The sequence below is a fragment of the Anastrepha ludens genome, chromosome 5, assembly GCF_028408465.1.
Source record: "Anastrepha ludens isolate Willacy chromosome 5, idAnaLude1.1, whole genome shotgun sequence".
Classification (NCBI taxonomy): Eukaryota; Metazoa; Arthropoda; class Insecta; order Diptera; family Tephritidae; genus Anastrepha; species Anastrepha ludens.
In genome coordinates this window covers 58,852,834-58,880,551 of record NC_071501.1, presented here as the reverse complement: position 1 = coordinate 58,880,551, position 27,718 = coordinate 58,852,834, and the positions used below count along the sequence as shown (strand labels likewise).

Here is a 27,718-nt window from a genome sequence, read left to right as displayed (position 1 = left end):
TCTTTGTGCGAGCCTTGACATCCGTCGTTATTTGAAATTTTCTCTGAATTGTTGACCATTAATTACTATGAAAAATAATTCCGCAACAATTGGCTTGACAAATTGCAGCAGCAACGGCAGCAGCTGTGGCAACGAGCCGATTAGCACTGCCGCCACCGGTCTTTATGTTTCTGGCTTCGACAACAACAACAGCAATATTCTTGGCTACACCAGCGGTAAACATAGCAGTAGCAACAACATCAGAGATGAAATCCATATTGGTGATAGTGGTCGAGCCAGCTGCAGTTCTCAATTATCGTCGATAATTGAGAGCTTATCCAACAGGAATAGCGACTGCATTCCCGGTATTCGCCTCGGCCTCGGCTTCAACCTCGGCATCGGTATCGGCTCTGACAGTGGCACTAGCTACGGAAACCACATACCAACTTCAAATTCAACACTCACGTCAACGTCGTTTGCACTGGGCGGCGTGGAAGCACCCAACAATTTTGCAACAGCATTTTTGCCAACATCGGCATATAAAACTTATCCGGCTATAAATTCTGCTTATTGGCTGCCATCACCAAATTCATCACCGTATTCGGTGCCAGGTATGTTGCTGTGTTTATGGGATTGGTTGTTGTTGTCATGATAGTTGAAGCGGTGATTGGAGCAGCAACAACACCTAGCTACATAGAACAGCCATACCGTCTGTCAATGTGTCAGTCTTTCAAGCGTAACGCTGTCGAATACAAATTGAAGGGCTATTTTTTTTATGGCGTCCTCTTTGTATTTGGTCGTGGCCGGTTGAACGTCTGCAGTGGTGTTAAACGGGGTTGGTACGTGTCGCCTGCATTGTTGATAATTTGCATTTCGCAGCAGAGAGTCTGATATGTATAGTATTCGATGGCAGTAATGGCTAGTGAAATGATACCAATAGTTTAATTATTGATGTTGGCTATTTCTGTCAGTTAAAATGTCAATTGCAGACATTTAATGAGGTCAATTGCTTTAATCCCAAGTCCGTTGAAAATGTTCAGAAAATTCACTACTACCAAACTTTTGCTAAGTGAAAGACGTGGAGGATATATGTAATATGTAGTTTAACACTAACGAAAAATGTAGAGTATAATAATTATTGGAATAAAATAAGCTCATGGACAATGGGAGTTATAGATTGTAACATCACTGAACGGAGCTATGCAATTTAATTATGGTGGATATAATTCAGGTTGGGCTCAAAACGGGTACCAAGTTCGTGCGTGAGTTAAAAAGCCAAAACACAGGGATTTAACCAAAAGTGGGCGTGGAACCGACAATTTTTTAAAATAGATAAATATACAGATAGATAGATAGAGCGGTGGATAGATAGAAGTTCATTTTATTAATTGTATTGATTAATAAAAAATAGTAAATTACAAAAAATATATTACATTTAAAAGGAACCTGCAGCATTGACATATTAAGTCCTTTATATAAATTGCCTACATTATAAAGCACCAACAACAAAGCTAGTAATGTTTCTCCAATTTGGATCATCGATACCGTTCAGAATTTGTACAATTTCAGATTCGAGTAGAAAGTGTTTCGCAAATGCTGCGTGTCGATAACATGTTAATTGGAACATCTTCCAAGAAAATGCTAGATTGTTTCAATTTCATTTAAGTTACAGATGGAGCAGTTTGTCTTATACAGCCCGTTTAGCATAATGCACCCACTCCACGCTTTAAAATTCAATGAAATTCTGTACCTATGCAAATAGTCTCTAAAATAATAATGTCTTGTACAATATTATGATCTAAAAGTTTATATATCCTGTCAGTACTGTTCATTGCACGTTGCCACATTTTTTTTTTTGTTGGTTTCTTCAATGCTGTTCAGTATTATTTCACATTTGTCATTCCAATTTCTTGTGCCATTTTCCATGTGATCCCATCTTAGCTCATAAGCATTTCCTACTTTGTTGAGTTCTCTAACCCCAACAATTATTCGTTTTAAAACCGCTTGCGACAGCATATGAGACAGTCTTTCATTCTTGGATTGGAATAATGTCTTATGTATATATTTCAAGTGTAGTGATAGAGTATAAATGTGTCCTTGTTCTAATCCTGCCGTTATGTAATTTTAAAATCATCTTTATAAAATGCAAATGGAATTTATCCCCATCTTCAAATAATACATGCCCCACACCAGAGCTGCATCACTTGGAATGGCTCGACAGACAGACTGGAACTTTGTACAACAGTTATGTAAGCAAAATTAAAATACCCTTGGACATAAGCGCGCACGGGTATGAAAATCTTAGAAGACGAAAGGGCATCATTTTTCATTTATTGACTAGTATTTTGCACAGACTGAATTTTGCCTAAGGAGAAATATTTAATAAAAATATTTAATAAAGTTGTATTCGTTGTTCGTTGACTTGTGTCGTGTATTTTGTTTTGTGAATTTGTTAACACACCAATTGATTTGTGTTATTCTACATTTGAAGTGCTTACTCGGCTTTAGACGTAGGAATAATAGTAAGTATAGAATTAAGTCTATTTTATCTAAATTTATTATAAAATATTACAATTTTAGTGGGTATTTAAAAGCACACAAAAAAGCGCGGGTAGCCAATAAAAATCATAGAAAAACAAATATATTAATTTTTACATTTTATAAGCTTTATTCAATGATTGCAATTCTCTCAACAGCATTGGTTATCAAGTGTTCAAATATTCTAGACTTCTCACTTTCTCGTGGCTTACTACTTTTTTTCTTCTGTTTTACTACAAAGAAGAGCAAAGGGGTAAAGGCACACTTAGAAAAGTCTGCTAAGGTCACGTATAACCACTTTAACGAATTCGATGCGAAAACCTATTGCACATTCTGATCTTTTCATGGCAAAGGACATCATACGCTCTATTTGAGTAACTATTGTTTACTGCTACGTATGTACATACATACATGCAAGTAATAAAGGGTGTTTTTTTAGAGGTTAGGTTTTCAAGATGAAATAAAACGTATATATTTTAATGTTATGGCCAAGAATTTAGCTTTATTATAAAGATAAGGGCATGTTTTAAAAATGATTTCGGGCAAGTGGCCGCCGCGGCTGGCTCGAATAAATTCCAGCCGAGAGGCCCAATTTTCGACCACTTTTTGCAGCAATTGGGGCCGTATGTCAGCAATAACGCGCCGAATATTCTCTTCCAAGACGTCAATCGTCTCGGGCTTATCTGCGTAGACAAGCGACTTCACATAGCCCCACAAGAAATAGTCCAGCGGTGTTATATCGCACGATCTTGGAGGCCACGCCACAGGTCCACGACGCGAGATAATGCGCTCACCAAAAGTTTCCTTCAATAAATCGATTGTTGCGTTGGCTGTATGGCATGTAGCGCCGTCTTGTTGGAACCAAAGGTCGTCCACATCAACATCGTCCAATTCAGGCACGAAAAAGTCATTAATCATGGCTCTATAGCGCTCTCCATTGACTGTAACATTATTGCCGGCTTCATTTTTAAAGAAATATGGACCAATGATTCCCTCTGCCCATAGAGCACACCAAACAGTGACTTTTTGAGGATGTAACGGCGTCTCAGCAATGGCTTGTGGATTACGTTTACTCCAAATGCGACAATTTTGCTTATTGACATACCCATTCAACCAAAAGGGAGCTTCATCGCTGAACAAAATTTTCTTGTGATGCGTCGCGCGAACCGAACCATTATTTTCGTAATAAATTTGCACGATTTGCAAACGTTGTTCAGGTGTAAGTCTATTCATTATGAAATGGCAAACCAAACTGAGCATAAATCAAGTGACAGCTGTCAAAAAGACCATCTACGAAAAAAGTAGTGCCAACTTGAAAGCCTAACCTCTAAAAAAAACACCCTTTATAAGCATCTTAGAAAATTTATTCAATGTTGGCTCCACCCCAATTTAAAATACTGCTGGCCACCTTGGTTGCAAACGTTGGTAGCAAACGTAGCTAGTATCATTCACGTGTAGTTCATTTGCTTGTCTGCCTACTGACCCGTACAAAAGCGTTTAAATAGGTTAATAAATCGATATGACATTTGGGAATTATTTATTTTCTGAGTCTCCTTCACTCAACAATACATATGTATTATTATGCCTCTTTTGTGTGCATTTAAGAACTCAATTGCAAAAACCGATAAACATACATATGAATAGAATAAAAATGAAGGATATGAATAGGACCCTAACGCATATTTAAATTCGTTTTGATGTCATAAATTTCCATGTTAAAGCAATAAAAAGGACAATTTTAGTTGGGATCATAAACACACGCTTACAAAAGTCTTGATAAAGTAGCACACATAAATTTTTTAATGCATATGTGAATTCCCATGTGTGCGTACATAGTCCCTGCCGGGAATTGTATAGGTGATTACTAATAGGGTTTTCTTTTCTCCAAAAAATGTTATCTCATATAACCAAATATGTATACTTGGTGTTATAAGTCTATGATCCTTGTAGTTGAAAAAGTAACACGGAAAAAGCTTTGAAGCTTTTAAAATAATGTTTTATTTTAACTATGTATCGACATTAAACGTATCAAATGAAATATATAACTCATTTTAGATGACATCGTTTAATACATAAATAATAGTTTTATTTAAAACGCAAAAATAACAAGCCCCAAAAGTCTACCCTCATTTATAAAAAACTCAAAATATTTTAAAAGCTTTCCACAATGATGCGTTTTTAGTAGCTTGTTGGGTACCCACGGCATTTCAACACTTCTTTAAGTATATCATACCTAGAGTTCATCTATTTGGTGGTCTCTTTGACATCAGTTCTTTCCCACATAACATCTTTCAAGGCCACTTTTCTCTTAATTTGGTTCTTTTCACTTAAATCTGGCGATTGTGGAGGTGTTGGCAGTAGCTTGGAGGCATTATAAAGAAACAATAACTTTACTATATGAGCCATACGAGTTGTGTTCAAAAAGTATCGTGATTTTGGTGTTTTTTCAAAAATTATTTATTTATTCATTAATATATATTTTGTCCCTTTCAAAGTAATCCCCATGAGATATTATGCACTTGTGCCAACGTTTTTCCAATATTCAAAGCACTGCAAAAAACTATTTTTTTTTTTATCTTGTTCAGCTCCTCCTTCTATGCCGTCTTTATCTCGTCAATCGTAGCGTAGCGTCATCTTTTCATGGACCTCTTCAGTTTCGGGAACAAGTGTGTTGTTTTTGGCCAAAACGTCGCGCACAAGCAACGATGTTAGAGCAGGGGCGTTATCGTGATGCAAGTGAAGTGTTGTTGAAGTGCTCGGGCGTCCGGCACGATTTTCGTCGTTCACATCTTCTCGGTTTTCTGAGAACATTTTGTACTACCGATAAACGTTGCTTTGGTCCAAAGTAGCTTTTTCGTTTGACACAGTCAACAGTCGGAATGCATCCGCGCACTTAAGTTCGTTTTTCACACAAAATTTGATACAAGTTCTTTGATCCATCTTTTTGAATAGGTAAACATCGAAGACGAGCCGAAAAACGTGCAAGCAAAGCAGCTGACAACAATCAACTGAACATTCAAAATCGCCGAACTCGTCGGCATGAGTGAGAGACATGAGTACCAACATATCACCACAAAAAAATCGAAATTCGAATATACGGAACTTGCGAAAGTTCAAAATTCGCGATACTGTTTGAACAAACCTCGTATACCGGGGGACGTTGCCTAGTTAAAAGCAATATTCATTTGATAACTGTGACAGCTCAGCGCCTTGCTTTAAATTTTGTTTTAAAATATTCATCGTTGGATCCACCACTCACCACCACCATTCTTTATTCAGCGCTGTACCAAATTTTCTCAGCAAAATTTTTCTTCCTTTGATACCAAAAATGCGAAACTGGACTTTCTTCGGAAAAAAACTTTTCCAAAATTTCTGAGGCTTGTGCTGATTTCCGAAAGCAATGCGTTTGCGCCTGTTTATTAGGGAAATATACATATTCTACCTAGCAAATCCGTATTCTGACTTTTGGAGCATTAGCTCGTATATATCATATTTTTGAAACTTATTCCTTACTTCATCTTTCACTGTTGAAATAGTGTTCTTTGCATCTTTCTTCACAAGCCTATTCCATTTTTCCCTTTTTTTAATTTTTATTTATTCCCTGCCTTTGCTGACTTCGTAATCATTGTTAATCCGCACCTGTGAATCTAGGTTTCCAACTGCTTGGTGACGGTTTTTGGCTCTATCTCACGTATGGCTTGCTCATCGCTGAATCGTTAATGTATTGTTCGCATAACTTCGGCTCTTTGCGGCAACTCAGAAAAATGTCGAATGGCGTTCAGTCGCAGCTCCAAGGTGGCCATTTGAGACTGCCGAGACGGATGTTAACGCGATTTCCGAAGTTGGAGCGCAAAAGTTCGATTTTGTCATGGGATGTGTGTATGTACTGAAACCAAAGATAGCCCAAGTAGACATCTTGAATTTCCGGCTACAAAAAAGTCGTTTTTTGGGCTTCTATAGCACTCATCATGGACCCTATGCTGTTTCCAACAGCAGTCAGAAAAGATGATTTTTACTTCCTTTTAATAAAAGCACTGTTTGGGCTAGACAATTTGACTTTGTTTGAATAATGAAATTAGTTTGGAATATTTACCGATATTGTTCAAGCACAAATCGATTCATTTCGTTCTGCGAATATAGGGTATTGCTTTTTTTTCAAGATTTCTATCGGGACAAACAAAATCTGATTAAAAACTACTATCTGGACCGCCGCATACTTATATATCCACACATATGGATATCAGAATATTTTATTAAAAAGCTTCAAAGCGTCAGGGAGTGCAGGTAGTCAGTTAAAATCAAGTAAAGCAGTCGGTAGTACAACAAGGTGACAAGTGGTTGAAAAATGTTGCATTTAAAGTGAACTTAAAGTTGACTGCATTCCCTACAGAGGTTTTTCCTCTCACCTCAGTTATGTAATAGGACTATGAATAAGTTCGTGCGGTTTTACAACAGATGGCGTAACTTGATTATTATTCCATCGATCCACATTTCCAAACATTCATTGGAGAGCTACTGTCGTAAGGCACAAACGTCAGTATAAGTTTTTTATTTGAAGCGTAAACAACAATATTTTTACCACACTTGAAAATGTCGAATTTCGTGCCAAATAATGTGTTTTTGCGGGGAATTCTTCTTCATTATTTTAATATGAAGAAAAAAGCAGCCGAAAGTCATCGTATCTTGGTGGAAGTTTATGGTGAGCATGCTCTATCTGAGCGAACGTGCCAGAAGTGGTTTGCACGCTTTAAAAGTGGTGATTTTGGCTTGGAAGACGAAGAACGCGAGGGTGCGCCGCCAAAGTTCATGGATACCGAATTGGAGGAATTGCTCGATCAAGATCCGGCTCAAACGCAAGAAGAGGTTGCAAAAACTTTGGGAGTTGATCAATCAACCATTTCCAAACGTTTAAAAGCCATGGGAATGATCCGAAAGGTAGGCCATTGGGTGCCGTATGAATTGAAGCCAAGAGACGTTGAACGCCGTTTTATGGCATGCGAACAACTGCTTCAACGGCACAAAAGAAAGGGTTTTTTGCATCGAATTGTGACTGGCGATGAAAAGTGGGTCCATTACGACAATCCAAAACGTCGGGCAACGTATGGATACCCTGGCCATGCTTCAACATCGACGTCGGCGCAGAATATTCATGGCCTGAAGGTTATGCTGTGTATCTGGTGGGACCAGCTGGGTGTTGTGTATTATGAGCTACTGAAACCGAATGAAACGATTACGGGGGATGTCTACCGACGACAATTGATGCGTTTGAGCCGAGCACTGCGAGAAAAACGGCCGCAATACGCCGATAGACACGACAAAGTTATTTTGCAACATGACAATGCTCGGCCACATGTTGCACAAGTGGTCAAAACATACTTAGAAACGCTCAAATGGGATGTCCTACCCCACCCGCCGTATAGTCCAGACCTTGCGCCATCCGATTACTATCTCTTCCGATCGATGCAACATGGCCTGGCTGACCAGCACTTCCGTAATTACGATGAAGTCAAAAAATGGATCGATTCGTGGATTGCGGCAAAACCGACCGAATTTTTCACAAAGGGAATCCGTGAATTGCCAGAAAGATGGGAAAAAGTAGTAGTAAGCGATGGACAATATTTTGAATATTAAATTTGTAACCATTTTACGTCAATAAAGTTTCAAATTTCGAAAAAAACCGCACGAACTTATTCATAGTCCTATTACATACAACAATATGTATGTATGTACGCATTAGTTGTGTAGCGTAATAATCACGAGCATTCTTTATTTCAAACTTTTTAAATTTTCGTCTGTAAAAAAGTTCGGTTTCAGCCTCCCCATGTATATCTGCACACCACATACATGCATATTGGCTGAGCACGGAAGCGGTTCACAATTCAAACACATTTAAGGCAGTTTCACTCAGAATGGTTGAATCGGGGTCAACCTGCTTAAGGTCCGCCACTGGCCCATGACAAGTGGTCGGTAGGTTTATGCAATAAAAGACAAAATACGCAGCAAGCATTCACGTTTATGAATTATCTTTAATGAAAGAAATCTAACTAATTCCAGAGTTGCTAGAGTTGTACTAGTCACATAATAAACTATAAGAGGTGTATGCAAAACAAATACTTTTATATTACTAACATATGAAGAGGGATATTTTAATAGTTAAGGGAGCACTCAAGAGGATTAGGTGACGGAGGTAAGTATCTGTTTTTTGTTGTTCTTTATGAACTGGCTCGTTAAGTGCTGATACAAAGACTACCTATATTAGCTCACTGACTGGTGTAATACTAATGCGGGAGTTGACTAGTACATTTAGGCCGGATTCACACTATGATGCCGATCACGGTCCGCTCTCGGTCCAGTCTCGGTCCGGTAAAATATTCACAAACGAAAAACAATGACTGTATTCACACTATCCGTGCTGTTCAAGTTTCGGTACAGTCACACTCCAGCATCGATCAAGTTCGAAGAATATTTTGCTGGAGCGTGATCGAACTTGCCGCGACTTGTACTGATAGTGTGAATAACGTTTCGTTCTCGGTTCAGTCTTTCGACAATAGCAACCTATTGGAGAATTGAAAAAATTTTCAATTTCATTTTCATTTTCAACGAACGATGAATCGCGACTGGACCGATGTAAGAACACAAATGTAGATGTCGAAAGATTTTACCGAACCGAGACTAGACCGAGAACGAACCGTGACGAATTGGCAGCACTGAAAAAGATAGCAAATGGGACTGGAAGGTTTGACTACAGGGTTTTTTCCCCAATGCATAAATAATGTTGAAAGAGCAATATCTACATAATAGAGAACTAGAATTCTATACCACACCACCAACTCATCCCCTTCCTTTCCCTTTATCTCTTTTTTGTTCATTCAGCAATTCTTGTTTTATTGTATTCAAAGTTATACTACGGACGTATAAACTGTTTTTCTTTTTAAGCGGCTGTGAATTTTCTGGTTTGCAGAGATTATGAATATTGGAGTTTTCGTATGTGTTTGTGTTAGTAGCAATAAACTCCCAGCAGAGAATGCAATAGTACGGAGCAGGCGCGATCTAGTGCATTTGGAACCATGCTTTGTTCGCATTCTTTCCCTTCTTCACTGGAATAACTGTTATATTTTATGTGACGGTGGCTTAGTAGCTGTTGATATGTAGTACGCTCTGTGTGCTCTTTGCAATATTAATCCCTCTTTTTAATTCTTCTATATTGTACCGATGGGGAAGAATTCCAAACTTATGGAAGAGCTCCAAACTTATGTTTTACTAGTTTAAGCATCTGCTCCAGGGCTTGCAGAGCAGGCAAAGAGTTTGACTGCAAATTGAAGAAATTTGCGCGAATTGTGACAAAAAACAGTGGATATAGCGGATGCAGCATACGAGTAATAATAAAATGCACGTTACATTGGAATGTATTGGCTATACTTGTATTTGTAGTAGTATATAGTATATAGTATAGTATTTGTTTATATTCCAAGCAGTATTTAAGACTTTTCCTAAGGTCGGTGGCCTATTTTGAGATGTTGTTATATTCTTTAAACTTCTTTTTAAATGTATTCACAGTAGATCTAACTGATTAACTGACGCTTACCTGGATTAAAACATTTTGAGGAAAATACTAAAGTAGGATTGAGTTCATCTATTCCGAAAAGATATTTTATGGCAAGAAAAATTAAGCGTAACTGAATTCGAAAAATGTATAGTTTTCGTGAACGCGTTATAGGATCATTTCCTTGCCTAATTCGCACTGAAGTTCTTGATATAAAAATAATAATCAGAATGTAGAGCTCTTGTTGAAAGAAGAACCTTGATAGCAGTCAGTAGATGACGGCTATCAGTATAACCATTTCTTAAGCTTTCGAAGGATTTCAGGTTATTTAAAAAAATGAGAATTTATAAGGGGCATCCCTCCTTAAAAAGATTAGAAAATTTTAGGGAAATAAGGGTAATTATAGAACACTCTCGATTCTATTAATGTGTGTGATTTTATGATGGAGTCTGTAAATAAATGCGGTATATTCAAACATGGAACGAACGGAATATGTGTACAACAATTTCAAAGCATCGGATGTTCTTTATAAGAGCTTGAGGACCCAAAATGATAATACAAAATTGAAGTATTGACTGCCACGGCTACGAGTTGCATGGTCCATTAGATCAACCGAATTCTTGACTTATTTTTCTAATAAATCTGAATAATAATCTAATGAGTCCAATCAGCAAAAAATACTTCTTGAACACTTCGGTTTTAGTTTGATCGACAAGCTAAAGGCAGTACTGGGATACTATAAGACTTGCTTTTCGATCATTTTTCTCACCCCTTTAGAAAACAGAAATTTTCCATCATATGAAAAGTCTGTAGTGACTATATAGATATTCTGCGACAACAAAATAAAAAATATTTTTAGTTTTAATATACCGACATTTTATTCACCAAACAAAAAATTATGTTTTCTCCTCGATAAAACCACTTTCTGGGTATACTAAAACGATCGAGTGAAATGCCTACAAATACATGAAATTTCTTTGCAGATAGTTTGGCCAAATATGTATGTAGCTGTTCCCAGCTTTCAGTGTGCTTTTATTAGCAGAGAAATTCATTCGCTTTAAAGTGGAATATCTGATGGTAGCAAAACTTACGGATGCAGTCAAAAAGTCATTGGATGCGCGTACATAGAAACTAAGAAACTTAGTATTATAAAAAAAAACAGTGTACGAATGTTTGTTAGTGTGGTTGCTATGTACTACAAGCAAATGTGCATATGTATGTGAGCAGCAGCTCGTATGATATGCATAAAGACACATAACTGGGACACTACGAACTTTGCAGTTAAAAGTGGAATCATTTGCATATCAACACTGCCACTACCGACACCTCGACCGCTTGACTGCTGCCCACACCTGTACCGCACAGTTAAGGCAATCTATTCGCCTTGTCACTGCTGACATAAAATGTGAAGCATTGGGCTCTGAACGACCAGCCAGCGATTTTACGAAATGTTGCAGGTACCTACTTCCAACACTTGGCTGCGTAGCCACAGAACGCGATACCACTGCTAGAATAGCCGAAAGCAAGGTGACTTACCTACAATACCGCCAGTAATGCTTCGCAGTATCTAAAAAGTAGAGCACAGTCGATTTGCGTGTCGGTCAATAATTTGGTGGGTTGGTTGTTGGGGGAGGCAATCTAAGCTTAAATGGCACCACGGTAGCTGGGGACTTTAAACACGATTTCATATGAGGGTTCACAAGTACATATGTGTTACAATTACATATGCGTGTGTTAATGCATGCTAATGTAGGAATTGTACATAGAAAAGTATGCATAGATGTTTATACTATGTTTCATGGGCATACAAATGCTTGTTCACCATTCTTGGGACATGGGTATAGTTAAGCCACTTTTGTATGTATCTGTTTATTTTTCAGTTGCGAAAATTGTTTGTTGACTCTTCTAAGTGCATCTGTAAATTATGGATATAAGTGAAAGTTTGTTAAAATAGCGGTCACTGTTTGTGCCGTAACTAGATGATACAATTTTTCTGCTACTATTTGCGATACAATAAAAATGTAAATGTGTAGGTATCTATTTTGCACAAAGCAAACTTATAAGGGAAACTAGGCTAAGCCATTTGTGTAAACGTTTTATCATAGTATAGCCCCTATAGTAAAATAATAATATATTTAAAAAAATAATTATATGTTTCTCTCAAGCTATCTATATCCCGTATAGGTTAGGTTAGGTTAGCCTGGTTGGCAATAAGCCACGCATAGACCTTTTGGTCCCTAGCGATACCAGATGGAGGCCGACCTCTATGAATACCTAAAGTAGACATCATGTAGGATGTCAGCGCTTTTGGCGAATCTAAGTAGGGCTGGGAGCTCCGTTTTTGAGACGTCTTCCAGACCCTCAATCAGTGGGGCTCCCAGGCATCTTAGTCGCGTTTTTAATAATGCCGGGCAAACGCACAGAAGGTGTTCTAAAGTCTCCTCAACATCCTCTCTGCATTTTCTGCATTTGTCCGTGTTAGGAATCCCTATCTTGTAGGCATGTGCAGCCAATAGATTGTGACCTGTTAGCATACCTATGATAGTTCTGCATTCCTTTCGCGAGAGCGTAAGTACGAATTGAGTCAGTTTTTTGTCGTTAGTTCTACACACGACTTTTGCTGTTTTGCATGTGGTCAGGTTAGTCCACCTAGCTTCCCCTTGCCTTTTTATGTGGTCGTCCATGTCGTTGTATATTGCGTTTAGCGGTTTTGGTATGTCGTTCTCTTGCTCAAATGGTAGTCTCACAGCACTTTTTGCTATCTCATCTACTATTTCGTTCCCCGTATATCAGTGTGAGCAAATTTCGCGACCTTTCTGGCTTCATATCCGTAAGATTCATACAGTTAAACCCTTCACGCACGGTGCCTCGTGGTGTTAGCTTAGTGGCACTAAGTTCCGCTCTGTTTAAACCACGTGTTGTCCACGTCGTATCATTCAATTTGAGCAAAACGGATTGGTTCCTATAGATTTTTATTCCATACCGTTGACGGTGATGATCATTGCATTTTAAGGTTTCGCCTTTTCCCTAACTCCGAACTCTGTAGCTTCAGTTTGCCCTGCGGTATCGCCGTTTAAACATTGCATCGCAGGGCCAAGCTGGCCAGTATGGCTCTTCATATACATATGTTTCCTTTGTTTACCCTTCATTACTTGTTTGTCTGCTTTGTTTACTGCGTTCGCGTTCTTTTTTCCGCAGTTCCTGTAACGCATTTGCGGAACATTCTCTCATCTTGGCCCACACCAACTTCGATTGCAGCATGTGATTTACATTGTTGAAACATTTATATAGCAATTAGGGGACGTAACACAAAACATTGCTTAATATATAGTAGTAGAAACAAATCTGAGAGCAAGTAATAAGTTTTGGAACTCGGACACCATGTTGTATTTTCCATTTTTAATTTAAAAGGTCCAACAACACATTTATCACAAGTGATTTAAAAAGCTTGAAGACCAAATTCATTTCTGAAAAATGAATTAGGGCATAATGAATACAGTTATTTTAGGTTATATTCATAATTTAAAAAAAGTGGATCTTCTTGAGTTTTAAAGAAAAAAAAAAAGGTTTTGAAATCCCTGTATCAGCGCCAGCTTAAAATCCACACTAAGCAATGGATTTTTGCGGATGCATTGCCACTTGGTAAACCGGATATAAAATTGAGCATAAGATTCCGAAACGAAATTCACCTACTTGAAGCCTGTGAAAGGCTGAGTTTATGTGCACAGAAAGCGGTGATGCTCTGAGCCTTAGACGTACGGTTATTGGGGGATCCATTCCCGAACTGGTCGTCTAGAATTCGTCCCACAAATGTTGGTTAGTCGACCTTGAAGGGTAACTGCATCTACTGTAAAATGAGCGAATCGAGCTTAATGTCTTCACTAACGAACATTCATTTTAGTTAGAAAGTTTTATCATTTGCAAGATTTTCTCAATTGTGATTTGGTTTTAGTGGCTCTATAATTACCAATATAATAGTTTGAGGAAAAATAAAATCATTATTTTTGTGTAAATAGCTCTTGGGCGATGCTTCGACTACTAACATGCCGGCCAATTTCGCTTATTTCTGCGATATTATCGACATTATCGGCATTTTCTTTAACATCAGAAATGCTTTAACGGAATCGACGAAACCAAAATTGCACGAATTAGCTGTTACAGTATCGGCACTTAAACACCATTCACAATTTCAGCGCCATACTCATAGCTTGCATTTTTGCCTTTTTCAAAGAAAAACTGTAAAATACGCCGAGTTTTCTCATTGCTGAATGGAACTAACAAAAACAGCAAAATAATGGTTTTCAGTGTGAAATGTCACCTTGACAAGAGTATAAAATTTAAATTGCTTGATCTATACATTACAAGGTATTGGGGAACCCTTTACAACAGGAATGATATTAGCACTAAACGTGAAGAGGGCCATTGAATATTGCAATTTAATTTCATAATAATTGTAATTTTAATTTAGATGTGTTAAATATGTTGAAGTGACAAAAGTATAAATACCCGATAAAAAGAACTAATTAAAAAAATAATTAGTTTAGAAAAAGTAAGCTAGCAAAGTTTTCAGTAGCCACAATGTCCATACTTTCCGGCTGCAATTTTACCCAATCGGTGTGCCATGGACTTCGCACAATTGAGACATTCCTCTTGGTTAAAACCCATTCAGTACTGTAGGTGGAATAACACCGTATTTTTCCACCGACTTGAGTAGGTCAGCACGCTTTAGTATAATGATATAATAATCTTTTATTGGGTGCCCACCATAGATACACCATTCCTGTTCTCTTATTCACAACACCGAGTTCCAAAATAAATAGTTTAGGTATTAAATACTTGTATTTTGGTCCGGTTTACTTTACTTAAGTGCGGTAGCTTGGAACACGTTGGTGTAAATTATTTCGACTCAATCTGTTACGGACTAGGTCGGCCGGTGGAATTTTCTTACCTTCATTATCTTCACATTTAAAAGCATCCGCCTTTATGGTGTGGTTGCTTTTGACTTTTTGAGGACAACAATGGTATTACATGTATGTAGTAATATAATTTTCCACTGTGTATGTTGCAAGCATGCATTTCATACAATACAAAAATTAACTTTATCTTCACCACCAATTGCAGAACTACATTTTGTGAATAATGACTTTTAATGCGCGTTTTTTATAGGAACACAAGACGCAAACTTTCCTTTTTTACTGTTTGGCGCCTTTGTTGATTGAGAGTCATTACTGGGTGGTGGCTGCCTTGACATTGGCCTTCATCATTATTTGACGCTAATACTCGTACATCTGTGATTTTAGATTTGATGTGCGGCGGGATGGTACGAATTTCCAGTCTGATTTTCAGCCAGTATGCAGTTCCGAAAAATTAACTCGGCGTAGAAGAGTAATCGTCCTTCATTCACACACGTCGGTATATTTACCGTTCTGCATAAATTGAATTCATCGGTTCGATTCTTCATTTTCTTGTCATTCATTTCCCTTAAATTAGATCGACATGACTCCCCAGTTATAAGGCTGCTAGACTGAATACATTAATCTATAGTAACGCCATATACCTTGTGCACTGTCACAAATCCCTTACAAACTTAAAGCATACTTCGCGGGTTTATTTAGGATATAAATCTTGAAATCGCATTTCAATCGGAATTCCACTATGCGCTCATTTATGTTAACATTTGTTCCAGAAACAAAATTTTGGCGGCAAAGAACCTGAGTATTTTCCATCCATCCCTTTTGGAGTAATAGCTACATATACGAGTATTTTTATTGATTTATCGCAATGCACAGCATTGGACTCCGTCGGAGAAAAGTTTTATTTTTGGTTAATGCGTGGCCTAGGTTCAAATCTCTGTGCATGAAACACCAAATGATAGAAAAAAATGTTTCTAATAGCGGTCGCCCCTCGGCAGGCAATGACAAACCTCCGAATGTACTTCTGCCATGAAAAAGCTCCTCAGCCAGAGTCGGCTTGAAACTGTAGATCCCTCTATTTGTGGAAAAACATCGAGACGGACAACACAAACAGGAGCAGGAGCACAGACAAACACCGAAAACAGGGTGTAAGCGCCAATTATATAATAATATATCGATACCTACATATGTAAGTACTTACACTAAGTAAGTAAGAGTTGTATATAGCCTTTGTGGCATTATTCAAATAAAGAGGCTGTGAAAGTTACGCTAATGCGTGCGGTCTTATACGCACGCAACCGTAACTAAGTTCACTGAAAAATCTTTGGGTTTTAGCTTTGTGAGCTACACTATATCTTTGTGATATAATAGTGCCTTCTTTGTGCATACTGGCTTGAGGCTTCAGTTTCCACTGCTTTAAAGTAAATTAAACAAAAAATTGTTTGTATGTAAACACCTTAACCGCCGGTATCATGTTATTGACACTGAAAATTTCAAGTTCATTTCCGTGCTGTGTTACTGAGCTTTACACAAAAGCTTATACTTAACTTCGTGTGTACTATTTCTACAATAATGATTTCAATAATGAAAATCAAGAGATGCACTTTTCACGCAAGAATTATGTTACCAGTATTCAAAGTGACCGCACTGAGGCTAATGGTAGCATTTTGCTTATACAATATCGTAAATTTGGTAAATATTGTTGTATTATAATCAAATATTTAAGTTTTGTAACCTATTCATATAAAGAGTATTTCAAAAGTGACGTCTAGATGTTAGTAGTGAATAATTCCTAGACGGTACCTTTTTTATGTCAGCTTTGACATTTGTTAAGCAGGCAGTTGTACAATTTGAACCATGTATACTTACATTGATTTTGAATGCAGAAATTGCGTGTTCAGCTGGTTTTTCGCAAAATCATCTTTAGTGATGCAGCTCATTTCACACTGCATCGATTTGTCAACAAACAAAATTGCCACATCTGGGGAGAAGAAATGCCTCGAGTAGTTTTAGAAAAATCATACAATAGCATCCACTAAAATGTACTGCTTGTTGTGGGTCTGGGGCTGGTGGAATAGTTTACCCATTTTTTCCGAAGATGAAAATGAAAAAACTGTTACTGTGAATTGAAGATTTTTTGTTGCTTTGAACGAAAAGTCATACCACACGAAAAAACATTGCATTATTGCGATCTAAGTTTCCAGTCGATTAATTTCTGCCCACTTAGATCATGCGATCTTACTCCACTAGACTAATTTTTGTGGAGTTTTTTGAGAAGTAAAGTCTATGTAAATAAATCAACAATGATTTTAGATATGAAACACAACATTCGGATTCAGATTGCTGAACTCAATGTGATAATGTGTGAGCGAGTCTTTGAAAATTTTAATTCTCGTAGGACAGCCTGTAGACGTGCTCATGGTGGACATTTAAATGATTTTTTTTCATATATAATTGTTAAGAGCGAATTTTGAATAAAAATAGTGAGACCTGAAAGAATCTAAATGCTTGTATGTATGTTTTGTGTTGAAACAATATCTAGGCGTGTCTTTTGAAATACCTTTTATTGTTGTATTCTATTCAATTTTTTCTTGTACGGCGTCGAAAAATCTCGTTACAGAGGAACGAATTTGCCTTTTTTATTGTGAATATTCCAGATATTGAATCGTTATCACATTATATTGAAATCACATCGTTTTGGTTATACTTGCTTTATTTGTACTATATTAGATTTGTGATTGTAGGCTGCCAAAGGCAGGTATATTTTGCAATTCATCGGAGGTACGAATTACTAAAAAGCTGAGCTATTAGAGTTAAACGTGACTGTTTTTAATATATATGTAGTTGCAAATTTTCCTTTCTGTCGGTTTGTGGAATATAATCGTCGCCTTCATGTACGAAAATTTGTCTGTATGTTTGTCAGCGACCTCCTTGAATACATACTTGAGGATACGCCAATTGAGAAGTATTACATCGAAACGTAGTGTTAATTCGGTTTATAAAACATACTAGAGAGCCGCATGTGCCTGTATACTTCCAGCATTAGATATTATTTAAAATTTGATTTTAAAATTGTGTCGCTGTATTACTGCGTGATGGGAGGAAGTAACGTGATCCATGTTTATCTTTTGTTACATGGATATATAGTCTAAAGCTGGTCCTTATGAACGGTAGCCGGGGCAATCGCTCTCGTCCAGAAAATGTCGCGCAACATGGTAACAAATTAGAATTTTTCTCACTACCTAATTCGAAATCGCTGAAAGAGTAGACAAAAAGAATATACGAAACGATCTCAATAAAAGCTTCATTTAAACCCAAGCTAGTTACAATAATTTGCATAAGTATGTTCCTCATTATTTCTTACAAAAAAGTATATGTGTGCACACAAAAGTATGCCATAACGACCACTTCATGGCTATTTTTATTCTTCTTTTGCAGAACGGAAGCTGTTCGTTGGAATGCTCAATAAGAAGCTGAACGAGAACGACGTACGCAAGTTATTCGAAGTTCACGGCGCCATCGAAGAGTGCACGGTGTTGCGTGATCAGAACGGACAAAGTAAAGGCTGTGCCTTTGTTACATTTGCCACTAAACACGCAGCGATATCAGCGATAAAAGTAGTAATGCCATCGTTCCAATGTTATTAAATTCAGCTCAATTTGTGAGCGAAATTACACGCAAATGAACTACCAATTATAGCAAAGTGCGATACTTGATAAACAGATATATCGCATTGCTCCAGTGAAAATTCCTACCAACAAATAATAGAAATAATTTATTTCCCAATTTTTTCCACAGACTTTGAATCAAAATAAAACTATGGAAGGTTGTACTTCGCCACTTGTTGTGAAATTTGCTGATACACAAAAGGAGAAGGAACAGAAAAAGATTCAGCAAATTCAGGCGAATCTCTGGAATTTAGCATCGAACATAAATATACCATTGGGCCAGACTGCTACCACCGTTTCAACGCCGATACTGGCCAACCCGCCACAGCAAGCGAGCCCAGTTTTGGGAGCCGATGCTATTACACCGGCATCTCTGCAATTGCTGCAACAGCTGCAAGCGGTTGGGCTGCAACAACAACTGCTGCAAGGTACGTACCCGCAATGATGGTCTCCATTCATGGTCATTTTGCGGTTGAGATACTTGCGAAGGGTGGTTGTATTTTGACATACATATTGTTTAAATGCAGTCAATTGGTGAAAGATAAATGAGAAAATGTTTTTTGCAACAGGTTTGGGAGCCCAGACGAATACTGCGGATACAGCAGCAGCAACTGCGGCCGCCGCTGCTGCTGGCCTGTTACCACCGATGACGGTACAAAACCTGGCCGCCATTGCGGCAATGACACAACCGTCGCTCACCAGCGCTGCCTCAAACCCAGGCAGCGCCCAACTGACAAACACAGCGGCACTCTTATGTAAGTTCGCCAGTCGCATGACTATTGCGGTTTTTCATATTATAACAAATAGGGAAGTGCTAAATTCGGTCCGACCGAACTTTATATACCCGCGCACATTTTATTAAAATTTGGTTTGTTATAGCTTTAAATTAGCTGTTGAAATCCTACAAACTCAGAGACAACGAGAATTAAAGACTCTAACATCAGACAGGCGGTTGAAAATTTAGATTTAACATACAAAAAGTCGATATGGTTATTGTCCGACTTTAATAATATTAATATCGGATTTAAATGAAGCGGGGAGCAATGCGTGCACGAAGTTCGTACAAGTTTTTCTTACATAAAATTTCTTTTTTTTTTAAGTTTACAACTTTCACTAAATGTGAGTAAATTTGTTTTATTTATGACAGAGATATGACCGTTTCGGCCATTTTCAGTACCAAACTACCTTGGGCAAAGAGTAACGTGCGTATTAAGCTTCATTGAAATCCTTTAGTTTTTATTTGCTACATACAACCGTTACTTGAACAAAATTTTAATGCTTTTGTGCAGAAGTGCGTGCGGGTATAAAAATTACATAATTGTTATTTGAACTGGATATGCTGCACTACCTCTTTTATGCTTTGTGTCATTATTTTAATACTTTATGTACTATATATAACACATACGTATGCATACTTATTATATTTATTTATATATGCACATTTACTTGTACATACTATACTATGTGCGCACATTAGATTGGCTCTGAAAGTTAGAGATGAAGTTTAAAGAGATAATTTTTAAGAGATTATCAGTCCAACTAAGGTTTTTAATTTCAGTAAATATTAAAGTTCTAAAATAATCATTTCGAATGAGTCGGATGATAAAAACGAGTTTTTAATATGTACATCCTTATTTTCAACTCGCTAATTTTTATTGCATTAACTTCTGATAACCGATTTGTAATGTGCAGGTACATGCTAAGTTTTTCTTCATTCGGCTGAGAACCAGTCTAATACCGGAAAGCTTGTAAACATTTGCGTGCATATATAACAGTATATACTTACACATACATACATAGACTCCCATTGTTTTTCGCCGTTGCTATGTACCTGAGTGAAATTCCCTGAATGTAATTGACAGGAGGACGGCAATCGATTATAAGAGCCGGACAGTGACATATGTCAGTGTTAATCTGTAATAAAAATTAACAACACGCAAGCAATATATCGATTACCATATCGCGCATCACCCAACCATCATTAAAACTTGTGTTGGCATTAAATTATGTGTATGTATTTGTTCAACGGATGCTTATTTGTTCGTGCTGTGTGTGTTAGCAAATACATATGCACGTTTGTTCGCAATGGCGGAAAGACACGTGGTTTGTTGACAAGCTATTAATCGGATTTCATTAATGAAATATTAACATTGACGACAACGGGAGCATCGACAGATATGTCATGAATGCAACTCTTTTGCCCTTTTATTATCTTTTAAGTTAATTGCATGCAAATGGATGCGCCGATAGATTTTATTAAATTTAAAGAAAATAAAATACTTATCGAACCTATTTGAATATCTTACTTTTGGTTGGATAGAAACAAACTTCAGGAGCTAAGAACTGCTTTAATATGTAAATATAAACGGTTATATTTTGTTTGTGGTCCAACATCGCAAACGATATATCGCTTCCCCTTCTCTTAAATATATTTTTACTGACGATCAAGACACTAAGGAATTGTCTTTGGGAATTCCTCCCTAAAACATCCAGTTCCACATGCATATTCATGTATGCAAAACAGGGGAATGTACTTGTTAATCAAAATAAAATAACTTCCTAAATAAAATATGATAAGTTTCTTTTCAAGCTCAGCAATTGGATAAACAAATTATTACCTTCTATTCTAGGAGTTAAACCTCTATAGAAATAAAGTAGTATTGACCCGCTGAGACGCTCTTATGCATCTTGTTCTTCCTCATATCCATTCTTAAACATATCCATCATTTGTGAAGTTTGGGCAGTACCTACTTGGTCTTACAATTGTGTTTGAGGTCGTCCCTGCTTTTGTGCTCCATTCACGGATGCCGAATAGAAAGTTTCACTATGGGCTATGAAATAGCCATGTCATTGAAGTCATTGAATTTTTGTGAGTTTTACAAAGTCCATGTTCGTGCAGTTAATTATTATCATTTCTTTTTCGACAACTCTCCCTCATATGCATAGGGTTCATGATTACGGAATATATGTAGGGAGGTATTTCTTGGTAAGATTTATTCTTCGCTTTATCTCAAGCTTATAAACTTCCTGTTTTTTTTCTTTCGATATCTTTCAACGATTTCAATATCTTCTACGTATTGTGTCTATCATTCTTTTGATGTGCATGAGGTGCGATTAGTACAAGTTTGGCAGTAATATATACAGTACCTGGCCATTGAATTATGACCGATGACAAAAATGCCATATTTGTTTACATATTTGTTTTTATTAAAAGCTTCTTGACATTTTCGCATTAAAAATATTTATTTTAAATGAATATTTCGTAGCTCCTTCGCTTGCTGTTAAGACGGCCGCAATTCGTTGAGGCATACTGGCTACGCACTGTGTAATCTTCATCTTAAGATTTTGGTCATTATACCACACATCTTCGATGTTTTCCTTAAGCTGTTGTATTTTTCCGCTGATGAGGTATGCCTAACAACTTTCGATGGGGTAAAGGTCCGGTGAATTGCCAGGCCATGGCGATACTATTATTTCCATTGAATTCAGACAACTCATGCTCATCTTGAATAAAAGTATATTTGTCGCTCGGACACTTCAGGGTTTCTAAATATGGCAGCGAAACGTTTTCCAGTACGCCCACGTACTGGATAGAGCGCATTGTTCCCTCAACAAAATGTACCGGACCTGGTCCCTCTGAGGTTATACATCCCCAAACCATAACACTGGGGGGGGTGGGGGTGTTTGACCCTTGGAAGCACACAATCTTCAGAATATCGTTCTCCGGCTCTTCTGCGAACAAAATTTTCTGTTTTTGTGACCGCTTCCTACCGGCAATCATCGCTGAAGATGATCTATAAGAAGAAAAACAAAACCACAAAGGGTATGAATATTCACATCTTCTTACTACTATTTGACAAGGGAAAAAATGTTTTCTTAAACTTACTTTTTTTCAACATTCCGCGTCGAAGTCTTTGTGAAGTTGTGCCCTAAAATTCCCGCCGATTTCGCATACGCGGTGTCAGTTTTGGCTTTTTTGCTGCTCGTCTGCAAAACAGTCCATTTTCGTATAAGCGTCGTCGTAACGTTCTTTCCGAAATATTTACTCCAGATTCCTGAACTACTCTTAAAATCATCCGACTTCAAGCATTTCTGTTCCAGAGAACTGTTTGGTTGATTTTGTGATCCTGCCTGGTTGAGGTGACGCATTCTCGGCGACAATTTTGGCGATTGTTTGAAGTTACCGCTAAAACGTTGTTGGTATTTTTCCACTTTTTGGCAACATTTACGCCTTAGACATTCGAACGGTTCTTGCTATTTCTGCATAGTTCAGGTTCTTGGCTTTGAAAATACCTACAATTTGTTGCTTTTTTCGGGATGTCAAATCCGACTTTAAGCCCATTTTCTAAAAAAAAAATGGTTAAATTGAAAAAAAAGGTAGTTCAGGTGAAAAATTCAAAAGATATGTATATTTTGTACTTACTGCTTTCATATTTTAGATGTATGAATATTCACTATTCAATTCTTTCACTTTTCAGACGATATCAATTAGTGCTTTTCACACAAGATCGAATTAATTCGCATTAGCTCTTGCACACTTAACTTTTCACTTATAAGCAAAAAAACGGGCCGGAAATTCTTAAAAATATCAAAGAACAGCCCCTTAATACCCTTTTTTATTTGGAAAAGCTCAACTTAGATTGAAAATTTTACCTGATATTTGCAGTTTTTAGAAAAAATGCTATCGGTCATAATTCAATGGCTAGGTACTGTATTTAATCACCTTCGATATATTCTGCCCCCTTCCTCTATTCGTACAGTAATCCATGCAAGTATTTTATTTTTCAAAACAGTGCTGCAAGTTTTCTTCTATGACCTTTTTCAGGACACTTGGCGTTTTTTTCTTTCACTGCTTCAACAGACTAAAATAATGTGCCTTTTAATATAGATTCCATCTTAAGGCGGATAGCAGTTGCATGGCGCAGCAGTTCTCTGAATAAGCTGAAGGTTCTAAAGCTGGGATGACCTTTTGATAAGCAATGCGCAATAAACCAATGCAATGTAATTATTGGGAGGTTGAATTAGTTTTAAAGGTGACACACAGATGGCGCTATTTATCTCTTTATCGCGTTGGCAATACTGAATATATATTCATGACAAAGCCTCATCCCTAGGCTTTGTTTATCAGTATCTGTCATTTCGCTGAAGTATAAACAACGCAGTGTTTTCGTGCTCCGAGTATGTCAACTTTCGTGCCGTCGAAACGCAATTTGCGGGAAGCTTTGCTTTTCTGCTTCAATTTGAAAAAAAATACAGCCCAAGCCCGTGAATTGCTGCAGGAGGCCTACCCAGACCATACTCCGTCGATTTCAACATGTGAGTACTGGTTTCGACGATTCAAAAGTGGTGATTTTCACACCGAAGACAAGGAGCGTCTTGGCCAGCCCAAAAAGTTCGAGGACGCGGAATTGGGGGAATTGGTAAACGAGGACTCGTGCCAAACCCAAGAAGAGCTTGCTGAATCATTGGGCGTTGATAAATCAACCGTTTGCAAGCGTCTGAAAGCGATGGGAATGATCCAAAAGCAAGGACATTGGGTCCCGTACGAGTTGAAGCTGCGCGACGTCGAACGGCGATTTTTTACGTGCGAATTGCTGATCGAGCGACAAAATCGGAAGGGTTTTTTGCATCGGGTGGTGACTGGCGACGAAAAATGCAAAAAAACGCAAAAAATCATGGGGTTTGCCCGGCCACGCATCAACGTCGACGGCCAAGCAGAATACTCACGGCAAGAAAATCATGCTCAATATAAGTAGAGTAAACTATGCAGCGAAGCACATCATTATAAATTAATAAAATTATTGCCTCCTCTGCTTCTCTTGGTTTAGTTCGAATTAATTTCCTATTTGTACACTATCACCAGCCTTCTGTTTGCGTAGTAAATAATTTCTGCAAATATTTCTTCTTTTAAGCTAACTCAATAAATTAGTCGCAGTGCCCGCAAGTGATATTCAGCCTCCTCCAACTCTCACACCAAGTATTTGTTTAACGTCACCACTACCGCTGGCAAATTAATGTAGCAACATGCCGCAAAATAATAGCCTACCGAAGAGACTACGAAAGCGCTCTTCCTTCGATGGTTACACCTCAACGCACAAACATTAAAAAAATTAACAATATATGTATGTACGAAAATTGTAGCCAGAACGTTGTGTGCTGAAACTCAAATATTTTTGCTCTTCTATGGCAATATTTCCTTTGTATGTGTGTATACGAGTGTTTCTGACCTTTTATTTTTGCTTTGCTTTGTATCCTTTAAGTTTCTCGTTGGCTGCCTGAAACAGCAATTGTATGTGAAAGAGATTGTGCGCCCGTATGTTTGTATGTATGTTACAAATTGGTAGCAGCTGCGACCATCGTCTCATACCTTACTATTTCGGAGCGTCATCGTCGGTTAACCGTCAGCTTGTTAGGGTTCAAAATGATCTTATTTCCTTCTTCCGGCTTCCAATTTACCGGAAATATCCTAGTGGCCATAGAGCAGTGTTTTACTCAATTTTTTACTTTACTAATTTTCCACGGCATTGTGGGAATTACTAACGATTGGTGAACACTTGATTAACCACCATCTTTGATGAAAGTGTGTTTGTGGTGAACACACGACACACTCGCTGGTGTACAATACATAAGTATGACTAGGCAACGCTAAAAGGTGTATAGACGCTATCGATTTCAAAGCTAATCTTGTTGTCTATCATTAGTGTCATTCAAGTCTACGATTATTTGGAAATTAGTTCGTTAGAAAGTTCCACATCTTTGTTTTTGTTGTCAGTAACAAGGATAAGTGCTCTAAGCATTTACTTTAGCAAATAAACGATTTGGCAAACTTTCGCAATTTGTTGAAAGAATCGATACGTAATCGAACATCCGAAATGGTATGAGAAGCAAAGTTTTAAAATAAATATATATACGTATAATTATACCAATATTCTGTTACTCATAGTCGATTAATTTATTATTTATTTATTTTTATATAAACCATTAATTCGCCTTTCAGTGTTTGATTACGTGACTTCATGTCTACAAAAAAAAAAATGCATATAATATTAAGGTAAAAAAAGTTATCAAAAAGATAAAAAATATTTCAGCCTCAAATCATCGAGTACCGAGCTGAAGCAACCCGTGAATGCTTTTTTTCTGAGTTTTTAAGTGCTGAAGAAGCTATGTAAAGCAACACACTAGTGATGCCACAGCACCGTATTCCCCTGTTACTTTTTCTTGTTCCCGAAACTGACGCTTGTTCCCTTGAAAGGGCGACGCTACGCTACGATTGATGAGATAAAGACGGCATAGAAGCAGTAGCTGAACAAGATAAAACAAAAAAATAATATTTTGAAGTACTTCGAAGATTGGAAAAAACGTTGGCACAAGTACATAATATCTTATGGGGATTACTTTGAAGGGGACAAAATAGATATTAATGAATAAATAAATAATTTTTAAAAAATCACAAAATTCGCGATACTTTTTGAAAACACCTCGTATCTCTCGTCTCAGACCAGGGAATTGGCCACCAAGATCGTGCGATACCACATCCTTGGACTTTTATTTGTGGGGATATATAAAGGCTTATTGCTTTATGTATAAACCAGCTACCATTGAGGCATTGGAAGCCAGTATTACTAAAGTTATTCTCGAGATACCGACCGCTGTCCTCCAGCGATTCATTTAGAATAGGAGTTTACGGATGGCCAAATTACAATGCGGGAAAGGGATTATCTTTAAAAATAAATACCATGAATGGTTCTGCACAAAAGTAATAAAGATGGCCCATTCAATTTGAATTTTCGTTGTTTTATTTCAATTTTAAATTCGATACCTCCAAATTCATCACCTGTCATATTATAATATAAATAACACTAGACTAATTCTGTGAGCAAAAAATCAAAAAGTAAAAAATAGCGTTTTAGTGAGAGCTTAAATTACCAAATACAATTAAAAACAAAAACAAAGAGTTTAAGATTCATAAAATTCCTTTTTGACGCCGAAAGTCAAGCGAAATATTGCTCGAGAGCTCGTTAAAGTATCTAAGTGCGCGCGAAATATTTACAAGCACTACGTGCTAAGCAATTTGATGTGAGGTGTTACTTAGGGTTCCAGTAGAGATATGAAAATGAATATCTCGTAACAGAGATGAGTAATCAACAATTTAAGTAAAAACAATATAGACCTTCTGCTTTCTAGACACGTTTAATAAACTGGAATCAATCGGGAATTATAGAAAGGAATAGAGTTTGAGAACTGTAGCGAACTGAGAACATATGACATTTAAGAAACACCTTCTGTACATATCCAATTCACTGAATTGCAAATTGGTAGCAAGCCTCCAGATAAAAGTTGCATATTTTAATCTAAAGCGAACAAAGGAAGTGAACAGTAATTTTACAGAGCAAATGTCCGAGAACTTAAAGCTATTACGCCGTATAAAACCTAAGATAGAGTAAGAAATAGATGCAAAAAAATAAATTTGGCAGTTGAATGAAAAGTCAAAGATCAGACCCGGATCTTTAAAAACATTTCTTGATATTTAAAGAGGTATCAGAGATACTGCACCAACAAACGAGTTAATGAATATCTGATTGCAACATAAGAACATTCTCTATATTTCTAGTCGTATAAAATATTTTTAAATAATCACCATATGGAAGAAAATTGGCAGACGAAAAAGAGGTACTAATATCATTAATAAATAAAATGAAAAGTAGCAGGAATAAAATATTGCCTTTTGGCACCACCGAAGCGTTCGCCCTCAATCCTTACCACACACATCGTGTATGCTAATGCCTTGAGCCGGATTTTTCGGTACACGTTATTCGTTTTTACGCAGCTTTATTATCAATAAATATGTAGGCCAAGCTACAACCGCCAAAGCCGAAAGCTATTATCTCGAACAAAAGCACTTTATGCACACATTCGGCCGCCTCTCATAAATATGTAGTTTTGTTAAAAAATACAAACACCTAGGTGGGGCAAAATTTATCACCCTATGGGAAGATTTATAATTCTTGCAAATGGCGTCGTATGTCATATTTAACACTTGTGAAGCGCTTAGAAGTCAAGCTACAGTTTTTCATCAC

General features: G+C 37.3%; 1 protein-coding gene across 5 annotated transcripts in view; it reads left to right on the top strand.

The window, feature by feature from the left end:
- Positions 1–27,718, top strand: part of LOC128864022 (CUGBP Elav-like family member 2) — a 197,667-nt gene that overhangs the window by 126,930 nt on the left and 43,019 nt on the right. For all 5 annotated transcript variants that reach the window (XM_054103489.1, XM_054103490.1, XM_054103493.1 and 2 more), the window contains exons 5-7: positions 18,412–18,593; positions 18,772–19,069; positions 19,211–19,396. In XM_054103489.1, coding sequence (XP_053959464.1) covers positions 18,412–18,593; positions 18,772–19,069; positions 19,211–19,396 — 666 coding nt within the window. The remainder of the gene's footprint in view (positions 1–18,411; positions 18,594–18,771; positions 19,070–19,210; positions 19,397–27,718) is intronic.